The 15502-nt window shown below is 51.9% G+C and overlaps 2 protein-coding genes across 2 annotated transcripts; one reads left to right on the top strand and one right to left on the bottom strand.

Annotated features, from left to right (window-relative positions):
* Positions 1-671: 671 nt before the first annotated feature.
* On the top strand, positions 672-1385 carry LOC135441939 (zinc finger protein 239-like). The gene has a single exon (XM_064701489.1). The coding sequence runs from the start codon at positions 672-674 to the stop codon at positions 1383-1385; it is 714 nt and encodes a 237-aa protein (XP_064557559.1).
* A 10536-nt stretch (positions 1386-11921) lies between these two features.
* On the bottom strand, positions 11922-12821 carry LOC135441938 (olfactory receptor 14J1-like). The gene has a single exon (XM_064701488.1). The coding sequence runs from the start codon at positions 12819-12821 to the stop codon at positions 11922-11924; it is 900 nt and encodes a 299-aa protein (XP_064557558.1).
* Positions 12822-15502: the final 2681 nt, after the last annotated feature.

Raw genomic sequence — 15502 nt, 5'->3', positions numbered from 1 at the left:
GAGGAAGACCAGACCCTTCTACAGCATCACTGCTTCGACAGAATCACCTTCATCACTCCAACAGGACTGCAACCACCATTTACTGGGACTGCTGCCATCACCCTGAACAAAAGGGTGTAAGGTTATATCCTGACTCTGTCAGTTTAAGGCAGTGTTTCTATATCATTGCCTTGATCTTAGTTTTCTTTTAAATTGTAATTCTGGTTTAGACCCTCCCCAGGTTTGCCTTCAAACCAGTACAAAAGACAATGTGCGCACCCTTTGTTTTCTTCCCAGAACGGGATTTCCCATTCCCAAACCTTGACTGGATGGAGAAGGAGGCTGTGAGGAAGAGGAAGGATCCCTGGGATACCCAGATAGGTGAGGAGGAAGTCAGTGCCCCTTTCCCCCTCTCTCCTGCTCCATCTCCCAGCCCAGCACAGCCCCCGGCTGCAGGACACCCCTGCTGCCAACCCCGTCCTGCCAGGGATGTACTGGAGGGATCTCCTTCCCCTTCCCTGTGGCATGAAGGCAAATCCCATCCAGTCTTTGTCCTTCCTTCCCCAGGGAAGGAACTGAGGATAGAGACCAGGGAGGAAAAATCTGCATGGCAGAACCTCATGAAGGAGGCCGTTTTGAGTGATTCTAGCGCACAGGAATCCAACAGGGAAGAAAAACCTCAGACATCCCCCATGAGGAGGCGCTCCAAACCCAGTCCAGGGTGCTCTGAAGAAGAAAGAGCCACTCTGAGCCAGGAAGGTGGGCAGAGCTTCAGCCAGAGTTCAGAGCTGGTGTTCCATGAGCAGCTTCATGATAGGGAGAAGCCCCACAGGTGCTTGCAGTGTGGGAAGAGCTTTAGGCAGAGACAGCAGCTGATCAGCCACCAACACATGCACACAGGGGAATGGCCCTATGAGTGTGGGGAGTGTGGGAAGGGCTTCAGCTACAGATCTGCCCTTTTGACCCACCAATGCATCCACACTGGAGAGGAGCCCTACGAGTGTCCCCAGTGTGGGATGAGGCTTCAGACCAGCTCCAATCTCCTCCGCCACCAGCGGATTCACAGCGAGGAGAGGCCCTTCCTCTGCCCTGAGTGCGGGAAGGGCTTCAAGCGCAACTCCACCCTCATCAAGCATCGGCGCATCCACACTGGGAAGAGGCCCTACCAGTGCGCCACATGTGGGAAGAGGTTTCAGACGAGTTCCCATCTCCTCCTGCATGAGCAAGTTCACACGGATGAGAGGCCCTTCCTCTGCCCTGAGTGTGGGAAGGGCTTCAAGCACAACTCCACCCTCATCATCCACCGGCGCATCCACACTGGGGAGAGGCCCTATGAGTGTCCCCAGTGTGGGAAAAGCTTCACCAGCAGCTCTCACTTGACCAGACACCAACGGAGCCACCAGTAAGGGATCCCTGCAAATGCCACAAATGCAGGAACAGCTTCATCCACCACTCCAGCTTCATCCCCCATGGGAGAACCCACATTGGGAAGATCCCTGGTGATCCAGTTTCTCTGTGGTCTATGCTGGGAAGACACCTGTCCCTTTTCCTGCCCTTGCCAAAGACATGATGTGGGATGGAAGAACATGAAGCTGTGGCCATGGCCATGTCAATACATTCACTCGCATCTCAGAACATTGCCAGGGGCAGGAAAGGGACTCTTCTCTCTCTCCCTGAGGAGAAGTGTGGCCTTTCCAGGCAGGGGAAATGCATGGCCAGGAAGAGTCTGTTGTTGATATATTAGTTTTCTCTAACATAAACAGTAAACAGTTTTTCTAATCCCTTCTGTTATCAATAACATTTCTGTTTCTGTTGGTTCCTTATCTCATTGTTGTTCCCAGTAAATTGTTCTTATCCCAGCCTGGGATCTTTGCCTTTTGTGCTTTCCATGGGAAGTGGGAGGGCAGCAAGGGCAGCGCGGTTTTAGGGGGAGCAGGAAATTGGGGAGTCCCATTCTGCACACTGGCGTGGAAACCGAGCATCCCAGCTGGTCCCAGCCCTGGTGGCCATGGCAACAGCCTTGGGAGCGGGTCCCTGGCTGGGGCTGTGGGAACCTCTTCCCTCTGGTGCCCAGGGACAGGAGTGGAGCTGAGTCGGGGCAGGCTCAGGTTGGATGTCAGGAAAAGGTTTTTGCCCAGAGGCTGCTGGGGCCCTGCCCAGGCTCCCCAGGGAAGGGTCCCAGCTCCAGGGCTCTCTGAGCTGCAGCAGCGTTTGGACAGCGCTGCCAGGCCCAGGCTGGCATTTTGGGGTGTCCTGTGCAGGGCCAGCAGTTGGACTGGAGGATCCTGATGGGTCCCTCCCAGCTCAGCCAATCTGTGGTTCTGGGATCCCATGAGCCTGGGGATGGGCTGCCAATGGTTGCCATGGAAACGGGCTGTGGCTGCAGGCCTGAGCTGGTGTCCATGGCAACCACCCTGGCATGGGGTCTCCATGGAGCTGCCAAGGGACTGAGCATAGCAACAGGGCTGGGATGGTTGCCATGGAAACTGACCATAGCAACAGGGGTCCTGGTGATGGTTGCCATGGAAACTGACCATAGCAACACGCCTAGTTGGTGATGGTTGCCTGTTTGGGATCAGATTTTTCATAGGCCCTCAGAGGGGTTCCTTGGGGACTTTCCAAAAGTCTCCAGGCTGTTCCAGAGTTGGAATGTCACAGGCACAGACAGGGGCCCCATGGAGACCTCCCAGGGCTTTCTGGGGATGGTAAAGAGCCCTGTGGTCAGAGGCAGTCTCAGCCATTCCATGGTGACATCCCAGGGGACCTTGTGCTGCCAAGGCACCGATCTGTCACAGGCACTCACGGGGGCTCCACGGTGACATCCCAGGAGTCCCCAGGCTGCCAAAGGGCCAGGATGTCCCAGACACTCACAGGGTACCGGTCATGGGCAGATATATTCATATAAATATGTATTCTCTATTACGGTAATGATTAGACAAAATTGCCTTAATCAGAAATATTTATGCCAGGATGTAAGAGATGCAAAATATATTATACAGAGCACTAGGAAATTACTTCACAGCAACTGTGTTAAGCAAAACCTGTAATTAAGCAGAGACTGAAGTCACTCCCCCAGACCAATGACCATGGGCAATTCCCTTTGGCTCAACCTGGAGCAGTGACCTTGAGGGTGTCCCCACCACTGGGAGGAATCCCCACACCCCTCAAGAAGGGAAATGTCAGGAGACGCTGCCGTAAAATTTGGGACGGAGCTTTTCTAATCTGAGGTGCTGCCCTGTCAGTCAGATGTGCCCAGGCTGGGCCAGCTCAGCAGCTCTGCAGAAGCTCTCAGTGGTGTCACTTGGTTGTTCCTTTCTCTGGGGATTTTTCCAGCTCTGCCACAGCTTCAGCTCCCTCTGAGGATGTTGAACTTTGGGATGGAGGAGTCAGGCTGGTTTCAGCATTATTCACCCCTAAAGCAGTGTGACTCCCCTCCTTCATTTCCCACTGGAGGCTTTACAAACAGGGCCTTGCTGGAGTTGTTGGAGCCCATTGCAGGCAGAGCCTCCTGCTCCAGCAGGAACTGCCTTTCCTGTGCCATCAGCAGGGCAGGTCCCACTGCAGGAAAAGCCCCAGGCCAGCCCCAGCACAGGGAAGGGCTCGGGCACAAGGGCAGAGTGCCGTGCTGGGAGCTGTGCCAGGGAGAGCCTGAGGCACCAAAGGCACCTTGGCAGCAGCAGCTGCTTGCAGGCCATGGCCAGAAGCCTCCCTTGGCAGCCCGGCCTGGTGGCCACCACTGCAGAGCTGCTGCCTCAGGGCTCATTCCTGGCTGGGCTCTGAAAAGCCACTTCTGCTCCAGGAGCCTGACTGGGAAGCCATTGGCCCCAGCACCTTGGGGACAAGATATTAATGACAAAACTGTTCATGCCAGCAGAGCCAAGGCAGGGGCAGAGGAAAGGGCAGAGCCAGGCCCAGGGGACAGGGCTGCCATGGTGATGGCTGTGAGGTCACTGCCCCTGCAGCAGCCTGGCTGCCCTCAGCAGACATTCTGGCCAGAAGCCTTGTGAGGGCACCCAGCACATCAGAGAACCCACACTACAGGAATTCTGTCACTGGGGATTAGAGGGTTTCAATGGGCAAGGCTACACAAATCTCCTGCTCTTGGACAATTCTTGGGATGGGGAATCCACTTCTCTGGAAAAACAGCTGCAATTTCCATCCACTTTCTTAATTGTAAAATATTTCCTCCTTCTAACAAATGTTAATTTGTCCCCATTCAGTTTAAAGATACTGACCTGTTTTCTGTCACTGTATGGTTTAGTTGAAAATAACTTTGAATGCTATTTTTCCCTTTTCACAGACCTTGGATAGGACTCAAAAATCTCCCAGAATGGGGTTTGGAGGCGTCATCACAAAATTAGCAGGGAGAGTCTGCGGCCTCTGTGGTCAGTGGAGTAGAGACTGAGGACTGAAAGGGAATAGCCTGGGAGGGATTGAATGGCGATGTCAGGCTGGAGCTTTTCTTCCTGGAGGATATATGCATGAGAAGGAAATAATGGCACCAAGGGCAGCTGGAGAGGCCCACACTCAACACCAGCAGAAAGGAATTTCCCTGTAAGGGCAGGGCTGTGGTGCAGCACATCCTCAGAAGGAGCCTGGAGCAGCCCAAGGCCCTGTGTGGGCAGGCAGAGGCAGGCAGGAGGCAGAGCTGTCAGCAAAGGAAGGGCCCAGCCCGGTGGGGCAGCCGGGGCTGTGTGACATCACAGGATGCTGTGTGACATCACAGGGGCAGTGTGACATCACGGGAGCTGTGTGAGGTCCCTGGGGAGGTCACTCTACCCTGGCCCCCCTCACAGCTCCCCCCAGAGCAGTCCAACCCTGCTCGTGCACAGCGGGGTCCCCTGTCCCCCCGGGTCCCCCCGCCCCCGGCCCCGCAGCCTCCCCCAGAGGATGTTCCACGAGATCGACCCCAGAGCCTGACACGGGGACGGGGGGCCGGGGCCCTGGGGGTGGCACAGAGGGACAGGGACCCCCCGGCAGCATCCCCGTGTCCCCCAGGGCCAGAGCCTGGGCCAGGGCTCCTTCACCCTGCTACCAACGAGGCCTTGAGAGCGCTGGAAAAATCCCCAGCAAGGGAGCAGCAAAAACCAGATTGAATATTAAGACACAGCAGCACAAATTTCCTTGGCAAGAGTCACTCTGCTCCTGACTGGACACTTCAGGCACAACAAGGAAACAAAGCAATAACTAAACCAAACAGAATCCAAACAATCAAACCAGAAATTTACTGAGAACCGGGGCTTTCATTCCTAAGGAAAAGAACTGTCCTTCTTATCTAGGTGCCCATGGCCAGAATTGGGATTTCACCTCCAGTATTCCCTATTGTGACAGAGTGGAGGAGTTTCTTGGCAAAAGACATTTCATATGTGGGGAGTGTTGCAGTGTGTTGCAATTTCCTGCTTTAAACTTCCAAGCCCCTTCCCAGGTTTGGCAATATCTCTCTTCCCCTTCCCTTTCCCCCTCGCCCCCTGCTGGGCTGTCAATCAGTCTTAACATTCCAGCAAGGCCATCGTGTGGCTGGTCAGGTTCAAAAGATGCCCCTGTGCCCAGAGGTCATTGGTCTGTCTGGGTGTCATCGTTCCCTGAGACCCTGCCCCTCCCACCTGGTTGGTGGCTCACCTGTCCCTTCCCTCCCCCTCCCCCCGGAGCTTAAAAAGTCACTCAGGCCCTGCGGTCGGGATTCTGTTGGAGCTGTTACCTAAGATTCAGATGTCTGTGACCATGGAATAAACTCTTGATATTAACCCTGCAGCAGAATCTGTCTCCTTTTCCTCCTCACCTTAGACTGAAGCCTTCCCACCTGAGGCAAACTGAGTTTCTACAAGCCTGGACTTGTTTCGGCGCTCAGCTGCACCATCCAGCCAGCCAAAAGTGTCTCTGAGGTGAAACACCACAGTTGCCGCCTTTGGTCCAGGAGCAGGGGTCAGACGAGCCCAGGCACAACCTACCTGGTAATATTGGGATCTTATTCCAATAGGGGAGGAAGGGGCAGGTCCAGCCCTCCCCTGCCCAGGAACCCCAGCCCTCCCCTGCCCTGGAACCCCAATCCCCCCAGAGCCTCTATCCCAGCCCAGCAGTGGCTGCCAGTCCCTGGCACAGCACAGGCAATGCTCCACAGCCACCTCTGCAGCCCCAGCCCAGCTCCTGAGGGACCAAATGACCCACAGTCCCAGCTGGGGGAAGGGCCCAGGGAGACCAAGGGGGATTGAAGGCTGACCTCAAGGCAAGCACACATCTTGGCCCTACCTGCTCTTGGAATTTCCATCTAAACACTACTGGAATCCAGGAGTTGGTACCTCTGTGTATGCTCCTCTGTATCCTTTTTGCCTCTCTCTCTTTCTGTCCTTTTCTTCTATTTCGGTCCTTTTGCAAATTTTAGTAATGTAAAATTCAAATAGCTTAGAGTTTGTGAAGTTGAATGGGCCAAGTCAGTGCTTTAAGAAGTGTTCTGTGTTGTCTGAATGTCATATTAAACCTTTTGCAAAAATTCTCTGACTTTCTAAAGTTACCAGTAAAGACTGTTCTGTTGTTTTGAGCACCTGAGGATCTCTTGTTAGTGTTTCTCCAGGGAGTCCAATTCAGAATACAGAAACAATTGTAATTCCTTTTAAATATCTCCTTGACAGAGTTTTCTACTGGATGGAAGTCAGGGCTTGTGTGTCATGCTTGGCCCAGCCCAGGCAGGGCTTTCCCAGCCACATTCCACACTTCATTTCCCAGTTGGAGCTGCTGATGCCTCTGAGTTGTGCTGCCCCAGCCCCAGGGACGCTCTCCTTGTCTGCCCATTCCCCCACGGTCTCTGGGCAGGGATGGCCTCAGCACCTTGGGGGCTGCTGACATCCTCAGCACCTTGGAGACTGCTGCTGAATTTTTCTGCTCCAGAGGCTTGTTCAGCCTTCAGGTCTTCAGTGCAGGAATGCAGTGTCTCAGGGCTCATTAACATTCAGAACAGTTAAACAAGCTAAGCCTCTGGGAATAATTTGATTGAAGTGTTCAAATCAAATGTGTGGTTAATTAGTCAGATTTCAGAAGCCAATTCAATGTGAATACCCTGAATTTAGAAAAACAGCAAGAAAATATTTTTTTTAGGTCCTGTAATTTTTTTTTTACTAGTAATTCATTGAAATGCGCAATCTCCAATTGACATTGAATCCAAGTACCTCCTCATGCAGTTTGACTGGGTATGAAAATCAAGACCTTTCATGGCTGACAATCAATCAGACTCTGTCCCTACCCCCACCGCACCATTTTCCCATCCAAGGCTGGCACTCAGAGCAGCCTTGTGCAAATCTGAGCTCCCTCCAGCCCACACTGGACCTAGCCAACAGACCACAGTTGAACAGGATATAACTCAATTAAAAATTACACCATTAAAATAACAATCACAAAATTACAAACTCTTCCCTGAGCTATGTGCAATGTCCCAGCATGTCTGATGAGTCCACTGTTCACAACTGATTTGCATACTAAAATTAATTTTTGACTAATGTGGTTCTGTGATAGATATAAACACAATTAAGTTCTTGTATCAGGATTCTTGTCCTGGACTGAGGACAGAACAGCTCAAACAATTCCTGATTTGCAAATCTATCAGTGTTGGATGGAGAAGGAAGGTCAGGCTGCTCTTGGTGTTGAGGAAATGCTGAAAGCAGCCTGACTCATTTCATCTCCTCCTGTCCTGGCTGATCTCCTCTCTTTCCCCTTCCACCCATTGGCTTTTGTCTCCCGACAGCCCCCTGTGAAGAGCCTGGCTCTGTGTTCTCCATCCCCTCCTGGCTGGCACTGCCAGGCTGGCATGAGGAGCCCCTCAGCCTTCCCTGCTCCAGGCTGGACCAGCCCAGCCCCCTCAGCCTCTGCTCACAGCCCAGGGGCTCCAGCCCCACTTTGGAGGCCCTTCCCAGACCCTGCTCCAGCTGCCAGACATCTTTCCTGCCCTGGGCAACCCAACCCAGGCCACAGTGACCTGGATAATCCTTGTCCTTGCTGTCCGGGTCACACAGCCCTGGCCCCTTGTCCCCTGTCAGGCTCTGGGGTGGATCCTGTGGAACATCCTTTGGTGGAGGCTGCAGCTCCAGGTGAGCCGGGGGGATCCTGGGAGACAGGGACCCTGCTGGGCATGAACAGCATTGGAGTTGTTGGGAGAAACTGTGAGGGGGAGCTGGGGCAGAGTGACCAAACCAGTGACCTGACACAGCCTGCTGGGATGTCACACAGCTTCTCTGGGATGTCACAGCTGCTCAGTGATGTCACAGCCCATTCTCTAATGTCACACAGCTGGTCTATGATGTCACAGCCAACTCTGTGATGCCATAGTCTGCACTGTGATATCAGACCTCTGCCCTGTGATGTCACAGCTGGCTCTGTTATGTCACAGAGGCAGTGTATGATGTCATAGATGCTCAATGACCTCACATAACCCACTCTGTGATGTCACAACTCACTCTGTGACCACATGGTACCAGATGATAATTTGTCTCCACCAGGTGAGGTGACACCTGGAACTTGTTCTCCAAAAACCCAGGCCTGTGGAAACCACACAGTGCCCATTGTGTGAGAAGGGGAACTGGAAGTTCAGCAGCCTCAGTGTCCTGCCAGCTCAGCCAGGGCCACGGGAACATTGGGGTCCACGACCACCAGGGACCACCAGAGAGACCCCCAGGACATGGGTGAAGGGGAGGGGAAATATGTTACTGATATTCGATAAACAATTGTCACATGTGTGTTTAGTCCAGGACAATCAATGAATATGTATGCAAAATACAGAAAATAAAGAGAAACTCTCCTGTACTCAGCATGCACAGCTTTGGGAGGAGCTCTCCCCCATGCATCCAGCTGAATAAAGAATGCTGCTTCTTAATGCTACACTAGGGTTAAGGAGTTTTCTGTTTTACTGAATTTTTGATAGAACTCCCACTGTCAAGGAAAGCTCTGTCTGCTGCTGTTCACAAACAGAGAAGGGCTGGTGGCAGATGTGGGGCTCAGAGGCTGCCTGGGGCAGAGTGACCATGAAATAATCAAGTTTTCAATATTCTGTAAAAGAAGGAGGGGCAGCAACAAAACTTCTACACTGGAATTAGGAAGGGCAAACTTTGGCCTGTTTAGGAGGCAGATTTGGGGAATACCAAATCAGGTACTGATTGCTTTAAGGGAAACAGCCCTTAAAAACAAATGAGGCCCAGGAAGGATAGACACATTTCAAGAAAGTAATGTTAAGCGGGAAGCATCAACATTGGATAGAAGGTCAGGCAACTTAGGAAATGTTTAAAGAGGTTGTTAGGTCATGCAGAATGAAAAGCTGAGATGTGAAAGCTCAATTGGAACTTAACCTGGCCACTTCTGTGAAAAATAATAGGAAATGTTTCTATAAATAAACTAATAGCAAAACATGGGATAAGGCGAACCTCTACTCTTTATTGGATGCAGTGGAGAATATAGTAACCAAAGATAAGGAAAGGGCTGAGCTACTTAACACCTTGTTTGTCTCAATTTTCAATATTAGGAGAGGATATCCTCAGGACAAGTGTTCTCCTGAGCTGGTAGATGGGCACAGAGAGCAGAACAGCCCCTGGAATCCAGGAGGAAGCAGTGGGTGACCTGCTGAGCCACTCAGATACTCACAGGTGTGTGGGATCGGATGGGATCCATCCCAGGGGAATGAGGGAGCTGTGGATGAGCTCCCCAAGCTGCTCTCCATCATTTACCATCAGTGCTGGCTCAGCAGGGAGGTCCCAGAGGACTGGAGGTGCCAGTGTGAGCCCATCCCCAAGAAGGGCTGGAAGGAGGATCTGGGGACCTCCAGGCCTGTCAGCCTGACCTGGGTGCCCGGCAAGGTTATGGAACAGATCACCTTGAGTGCCATCCCAGGGCACACACAGGATGGCTGAGGGATCAGAGCCAGCCAGTGTGGATTTAGGAGTGGCAGGTCCTGCCTGATCAACCTGGTCTCCTTTTATGACCCGGTGACCCGCCTGTGGATGCAGGAAAGGCTGTGGATGTTTTGTACCTGGAATTCAGCAAACCCTTTGACACTGTCTCTGACAGCATTCCCTGGAAAAGCTGCAGCCCACGGCTTGGGCAGGTTCCCTCCTCACTGGGAGATTTAGGAGCTGGCTGGAGTCTGGGCCCAGAGAGTATTGGGGATGGTGCTGCACTCAGCTGATGTCCAGGCACTGGTGGTTTCCCCAGGGATCTGTACTGGGCCCAGTCCTGTTTAATATCTTCACTGATGATCTGGCTGAGGGGATTGAGTCCACCATTCACAAATTGCAGATGGCAGCAAGCTGGGTGTGAGTGTGGATCTGCTGGAGGGCAGGACAAGAAGACACAGCCTTAAGCAGCACCAGGGGAGGTTCAGGCTGGACAATAGGAAGAAGTTCTTCACAGAAAGGGTGAGTGAGAATTGGAATGGGCTGGCCAGGGGGAGGTGGCAGGGTCACTGTCCCTCTCCAGTGGCACTTAGCACCATGGTCTGGGTGACAAGGCAGTACTAGGGCATTGGTTGGGCTTGATGATTGCAAAGGTCTTTTCCAGCCTATTTGATTCTGTCACTCTGTGATGATTGGGACACTCTGGGGCCATTGTGACACTGCAGGGCCTCGTGGAACTGAGAGGACCATGGTGACACCGTGCAGCCCCATAGAACCAGGGGTCCACTGCTGTGCTCTGGGGCCAAATGGAACCAGGCAGTGCACCGTGACACTCTGGGTCCTTGTGGAACCACAGAGGCCATTGTGACACTGCAGGGCCTTGTGTAACCAAGGGGTTTCACCATTTTGACACTAGGAAACCAAGGAGACCATTGGGAGACTCCAAGGCCCAGTGGAACCAAGGGGCCATTCTGACACTGCGGGGCCTGATGAAACCAAGGGGACATTGTGACACTGCAGGATCCTGTGTAACCAAGGGGCCACTGTGACACGAGGGGGCCTCAGGGGATCTGGAAGAATGTTGTGACACTGAGGAGACTTGTGGAAACAAGGAGTCCATTGTGACACTGAGGGGACTTGTGGATCTACAGAGACCATGGTGACAGTGTGGGACCTCATGTACGCATGGGGCCATTGTGACACTCTGGGGCCTCATGGAACCAAGGGGCCTCTGTGAAACTGCAGCACCAACAAGAACATGTGAAGCCCCATGGAACCAAGGAGTCCATTGTCACATTTTGGGGTCCCACACAACCAAGGAGACCATTGTTGCTCTGCATGGTCTCATGGACCCAAGGAGAACAGTGTGACAGTGCAGGGCCTTGTGTAACCAAGAGGCCATTGTGACACTGAGGGGCCCCCTGGAACCTAGGACATCTTTGCAGATGACACCAAGCTGGATGTGAGTGTTGATCTGTGGGAGCATAGAAGGGCTTTGCAGAGAGACCTGGACAGGCTGGATTGAGGGGCTGAATCCAGCAATTTCACGTTAAAAAATCCAAGTACCAGGCCCTGCAATTTGGCCCCAGTGCTACAGGCTGGGGATGGAGTGGCTGAACAGCAGCCAGGCAGAAAGGGACCTGCAGGGACTGATGGACAGCAGGCTGGACATGAGCCAGCAGTGTGCCCAGGTGGCACTGGCTCCTGGCCTGGATCAGGAATGGTGTGGCCAGCAGGAGCAGAGCTGCTGTGCCAGCACTGATCTGCCCCCACGTCTGCACACAGACATTGCTGCTGCAGCTCCAGAGAAGGCAACAAAAGGGCATCTCTGCAGAAAACTTTGCTGGGACATCCTTTAGTTCCTTTAAAGACACCAAGAGCGCAGCCCCATTGACACAGTCTGTGGCCACAGGGAAGGTAGAGAGAAACAAAATGAGAAATGGCACAAGCAATGATGTTTCTTTGTGGACAGAATGAAAAAACTAAAACAAAGGAAAGAAATCTCCAAAATGAAACCAACAAGAAGTATCAAAAACTAGTTTTATTACAAGTGATTTGCAGAAATTGTGCAGCAGTTTAATGTTCCTGAAAGCATCCAGTGATCAGTCTCCTCACAGCAGCCTTGAGTTCCTGGTTCCTCAGGCTGTAGATGAGTGGGTTCAGGGCTGGAGGCACCACTGAGTACAGCACTGAGAGTGCCAGATCCAGGGATGGGGAGGTCATGGAGGGGGGCTTCAGGTAGGCAAAAAACCCAGTGCTGAGAAACAGGGAGACCACAGCCAGGTGAGGGAGGCAGGTGGAAAAGGCTTTGTGCCGTCCCTGCTCAGAGGGGATCCTCAGCACGGCCCTGAAGATCTGCACATAGGAGAAAACAATGAACACAAAACAACCAAATAGCAAGCAGGCACTAACTGCAATTAGCCCCAGTTCCCTGAGTGAGGAATTTGAGCAGGAGAGCTTGAGGATCTGGGGGATTTCACAGAAGAACTGGCCCAGGACATTGCCATGGCACAGGGGCAAGGAAAATGTATTGGCTGTGTGCAGCAGCGAATAGAGAAAGGCACTGGCCCAGGCAGCTGCTGCCATGTGGGCACAAGCTCTGCTGCCCAGGAGGGTCCCATAGTGCAGGGGTTTGCAGATGGACACGTAGCGGTCGTAGCACATGATGGTCAGGAGATAAAACTCTGCTGAGATGAAGAACATAAAGAAAAAGAGCTGTGCAGCACATCCTTTGTAGGAGATGTTCCTGGTGTCCCAGAGGGAATTGTGCATGGCTTTGGGGACAGTGGTGCAGATGGAGCCCAGGTCGCTGAGGGCCAGGTTGAGCAGGAAGAAGAACATGGGCGTGTGCAGGTGGTGGCCGCAGGCTACGGCGCTGATGATGAGGCCGTTGCCCAGCAGGGCAGCCAGGGAGATGCCCAGCAAGAGGCAGAAGTGCAGGAGCTGCAGCTGCCGTGTGTCTGCCAATGAGTTCATGAGGAGCCTGTGTAGGGGATGGACCTCAGTGGGACGCATTCATGATTTGAGACACTTGGGGGTTTTCTTCTCACTTTGACTCCTGGAAAGGTTTGTGCAATCTCCTCTCAGGCCCTGAGATTCCACGGCTCAGCTCCAAATACACCATAGGGGTTATTAGGATCAAGCAAGTCCTGACAAACCATGGCTCTGCCTTGATTTTCCTCTGCTCTAGTGCAGTTCATCAGAAATATTTCTGTAGTGGCTTTTGTTCACCAATTTGAGATTTCTTGGAGAATGCAGCATTTATTGTTGTGGGTTCAGTGTTGGCTAAATACCAGTGCACTCACTAGAATATACTTACTCATTTCCTCCTGTGTGATAAGATTAGGAGAACAGCAAAGCAGGCTCAAAACTTTCAGAGGGTATAAGGAAAAGTTCATTAATAGCAACTAAAAGAAAGAGTAATAAGAACAAATCTTTCAAAAAACTTCTCCTCTCCCTACAACCTTTTCTTTCTTACTGACAATATAAAGAGACAAACCTAGAATTTTCAGTCAGTTTACCCCAACTAGAATAGTCTTTCTTGAGTTCACTTAAGGAGAGGAGTCTCTCTTTCATGCTATGGAGACTTCTCCAGAAGAGACACTTCACTTGTCGCTCTCAATTTCCATGAATAGCAACTGCCCAGAAAAATCTGCAATTGTGACATTCCTCCCAGTTTTTCAAAGTTCTTTTACAGTTGTGTTTATGGGCCATGTCAACTTATGGGGTATTAGTTCAAAGATGAGCTGTGTAAGAGCAAAGGTTCTCCTCATCTATTTCTGAAATCATCATCATCTCTGAGGACATCTTTTTCTTCTCCCTGTGAAGGCACAGGATCTCATCACACTTCCCTTTTTCCATGTTCAAACTTCTCATGGGATCACAGCTACTTTGACATTTGCTACTTTAGCATGGAGGCTTGTGCTGAACAAGTAATTTCCTCGTACTTTTCAATGTGATACAGGGAAAAAGAGAGTCTGATGTATCAGTTACATCCTTCTATATAGCTTTACAAGAGGATTTCAGCCCCAAGATCATAAACATCTCCTCATGCCTCCCATCTGGGACTCAACTTCCTCTTCGCTGCCCTCGGTGTCTTAATGTTGCTCCTCTATGTGCCTGCACTTGGTCCTTTTCTCTCACTCGAGGGAGGATGGAAGCACTGAAAGAGTTCATATCTCACCCGGGGCCTGCAGATGGTTCCGTGACCCCAGCTGGGCTCAGTACTTGCAGCCAGACCTGCTGCCTGTCCCCTCAGTTCCATGGGGCCCCACAGTGTCCCAATGGTCCATTGCTTCCATGAGGACCTGAGGTGTCATAATGCCCCCTTGGTGACACAAAGCCCTGAAGGGTCACACTGGTCTCCATGGTTCCATCAGGCCCCACAGAGTCATAATGGTCTCTGTGTTCCATGAAGCGCCACTGGGTCACCATGGCCCCTTGATTCCATGGGCTCAAGTGGTGCCACAACGATCCCCTTGGTTCTATGGGCTCCAGTGGTGCCACAATGATCCCCTTGGTTCCATGGGCTCCAGTGGGGCCACAATGATCCCCTTGGTTGCATGAGGTCCCCACAGTGTCCCAGGGATCTTCCTTCTTTCCCAAGGAAAGAACCCAGCCCCAGTGTTGCAGGGGCATCCACCAGAGGCCAAGGCCAGCCAGACTTGACGGTACTGACAGATTTACCTGGGAGCAACCCTTGGATATACAGAATTTTGGAGGTGGAATCCCAATTTCAGGCATGGACACCTGGAGGAGAAGGATGGTTCTTTTACATAGGAAGGAAAGCAGGGAACACCAATATCTGAGGGGCCAACGAAAGGTGGCCATCAGAGGCCTGAGTCAGCCAGACCTCTCTGTTCTAGTTGCTTTTGTATGAAAGCAACCCTTGGATACAGGGAATTTGGGAGGTGGAATCCCAATTTTGGCCATTTCTTTGTAGATAAGAATGACAGTTCTTTTTCATAGGAAGGAAAGCATGGAGCCCAAGTGTTTCAAAGGCAGAAGAGGAGACTGGTGGCTCCTGTCCTGGCTCCCAAGCCAGCCAGACCTGATTGTTATGGCAGCTTTTTTCATGGAGGAGCCCTTGGATATTTGGAATTTCAGAGGAGAAATCTCAATTTTGACTTTGGACTCCTTGAGAAGAAGGATGGTTCTTTTCCATAGGAAGGAAAGCATTGAGCCACAGTGTTTCGAGGCAGGTGAGGGACAGCTCCCAAGTGGCAAGGGCAGCTAGACCTGTCTGGCTTTCATTTGGGAGCAATCCTTGGATGTATGGAGTTTTGGAGGTAGAATTCCAGGTTTGGCCATGGGCACCGGGTCAGGATGGATGGTTTTTACCAATAGGAAAGAAAAATGACAAGTCTAAGTGTTTTTGAAGAAGATGACAGGTGGCCTCCCTTAGGCCAACGCAGTCAGACTTGTCTGTCCTGGCACCTTTCATCTAGGGACTCTCCTTGGACATAGGGCATTTTGGAGGTGGAATCTCAGTTTTGGCTATGGGTTCCTGGACAGGAACACAAGTCCTTTTCATTAGGAAGGAAAGCACAAAGCCCCAGTGTTTCAGAGGAAGATGATTGCCAGCCCTCAGGAAGCCAAGGTGTGGTGGTTTGACCAGGAAGGAGTGGGAATTCTGAGAAGCTGTGGTCAAACCAATG

Source organism: Zonotrichia leucophrys, unplaced genomic scaffold (genome assembly GCF_028769735.1).
Source record: "Zonotrichia leucophrys gambelii isolate GWCS_2022_RI unplaced genomic scaffold, RI_Zleu_2.0 Scaffold_719_25614, whole genome shotgun sequence".
NCBI lineage: Eukaryota > Metazoa > Chordata > Aves > Passeriformes > Passerellidae > Zonotrichia > Zonotrichia leucophrys.
This window is presented reverse-complemented; position numbering and strand designations above follow the sequence as displayed.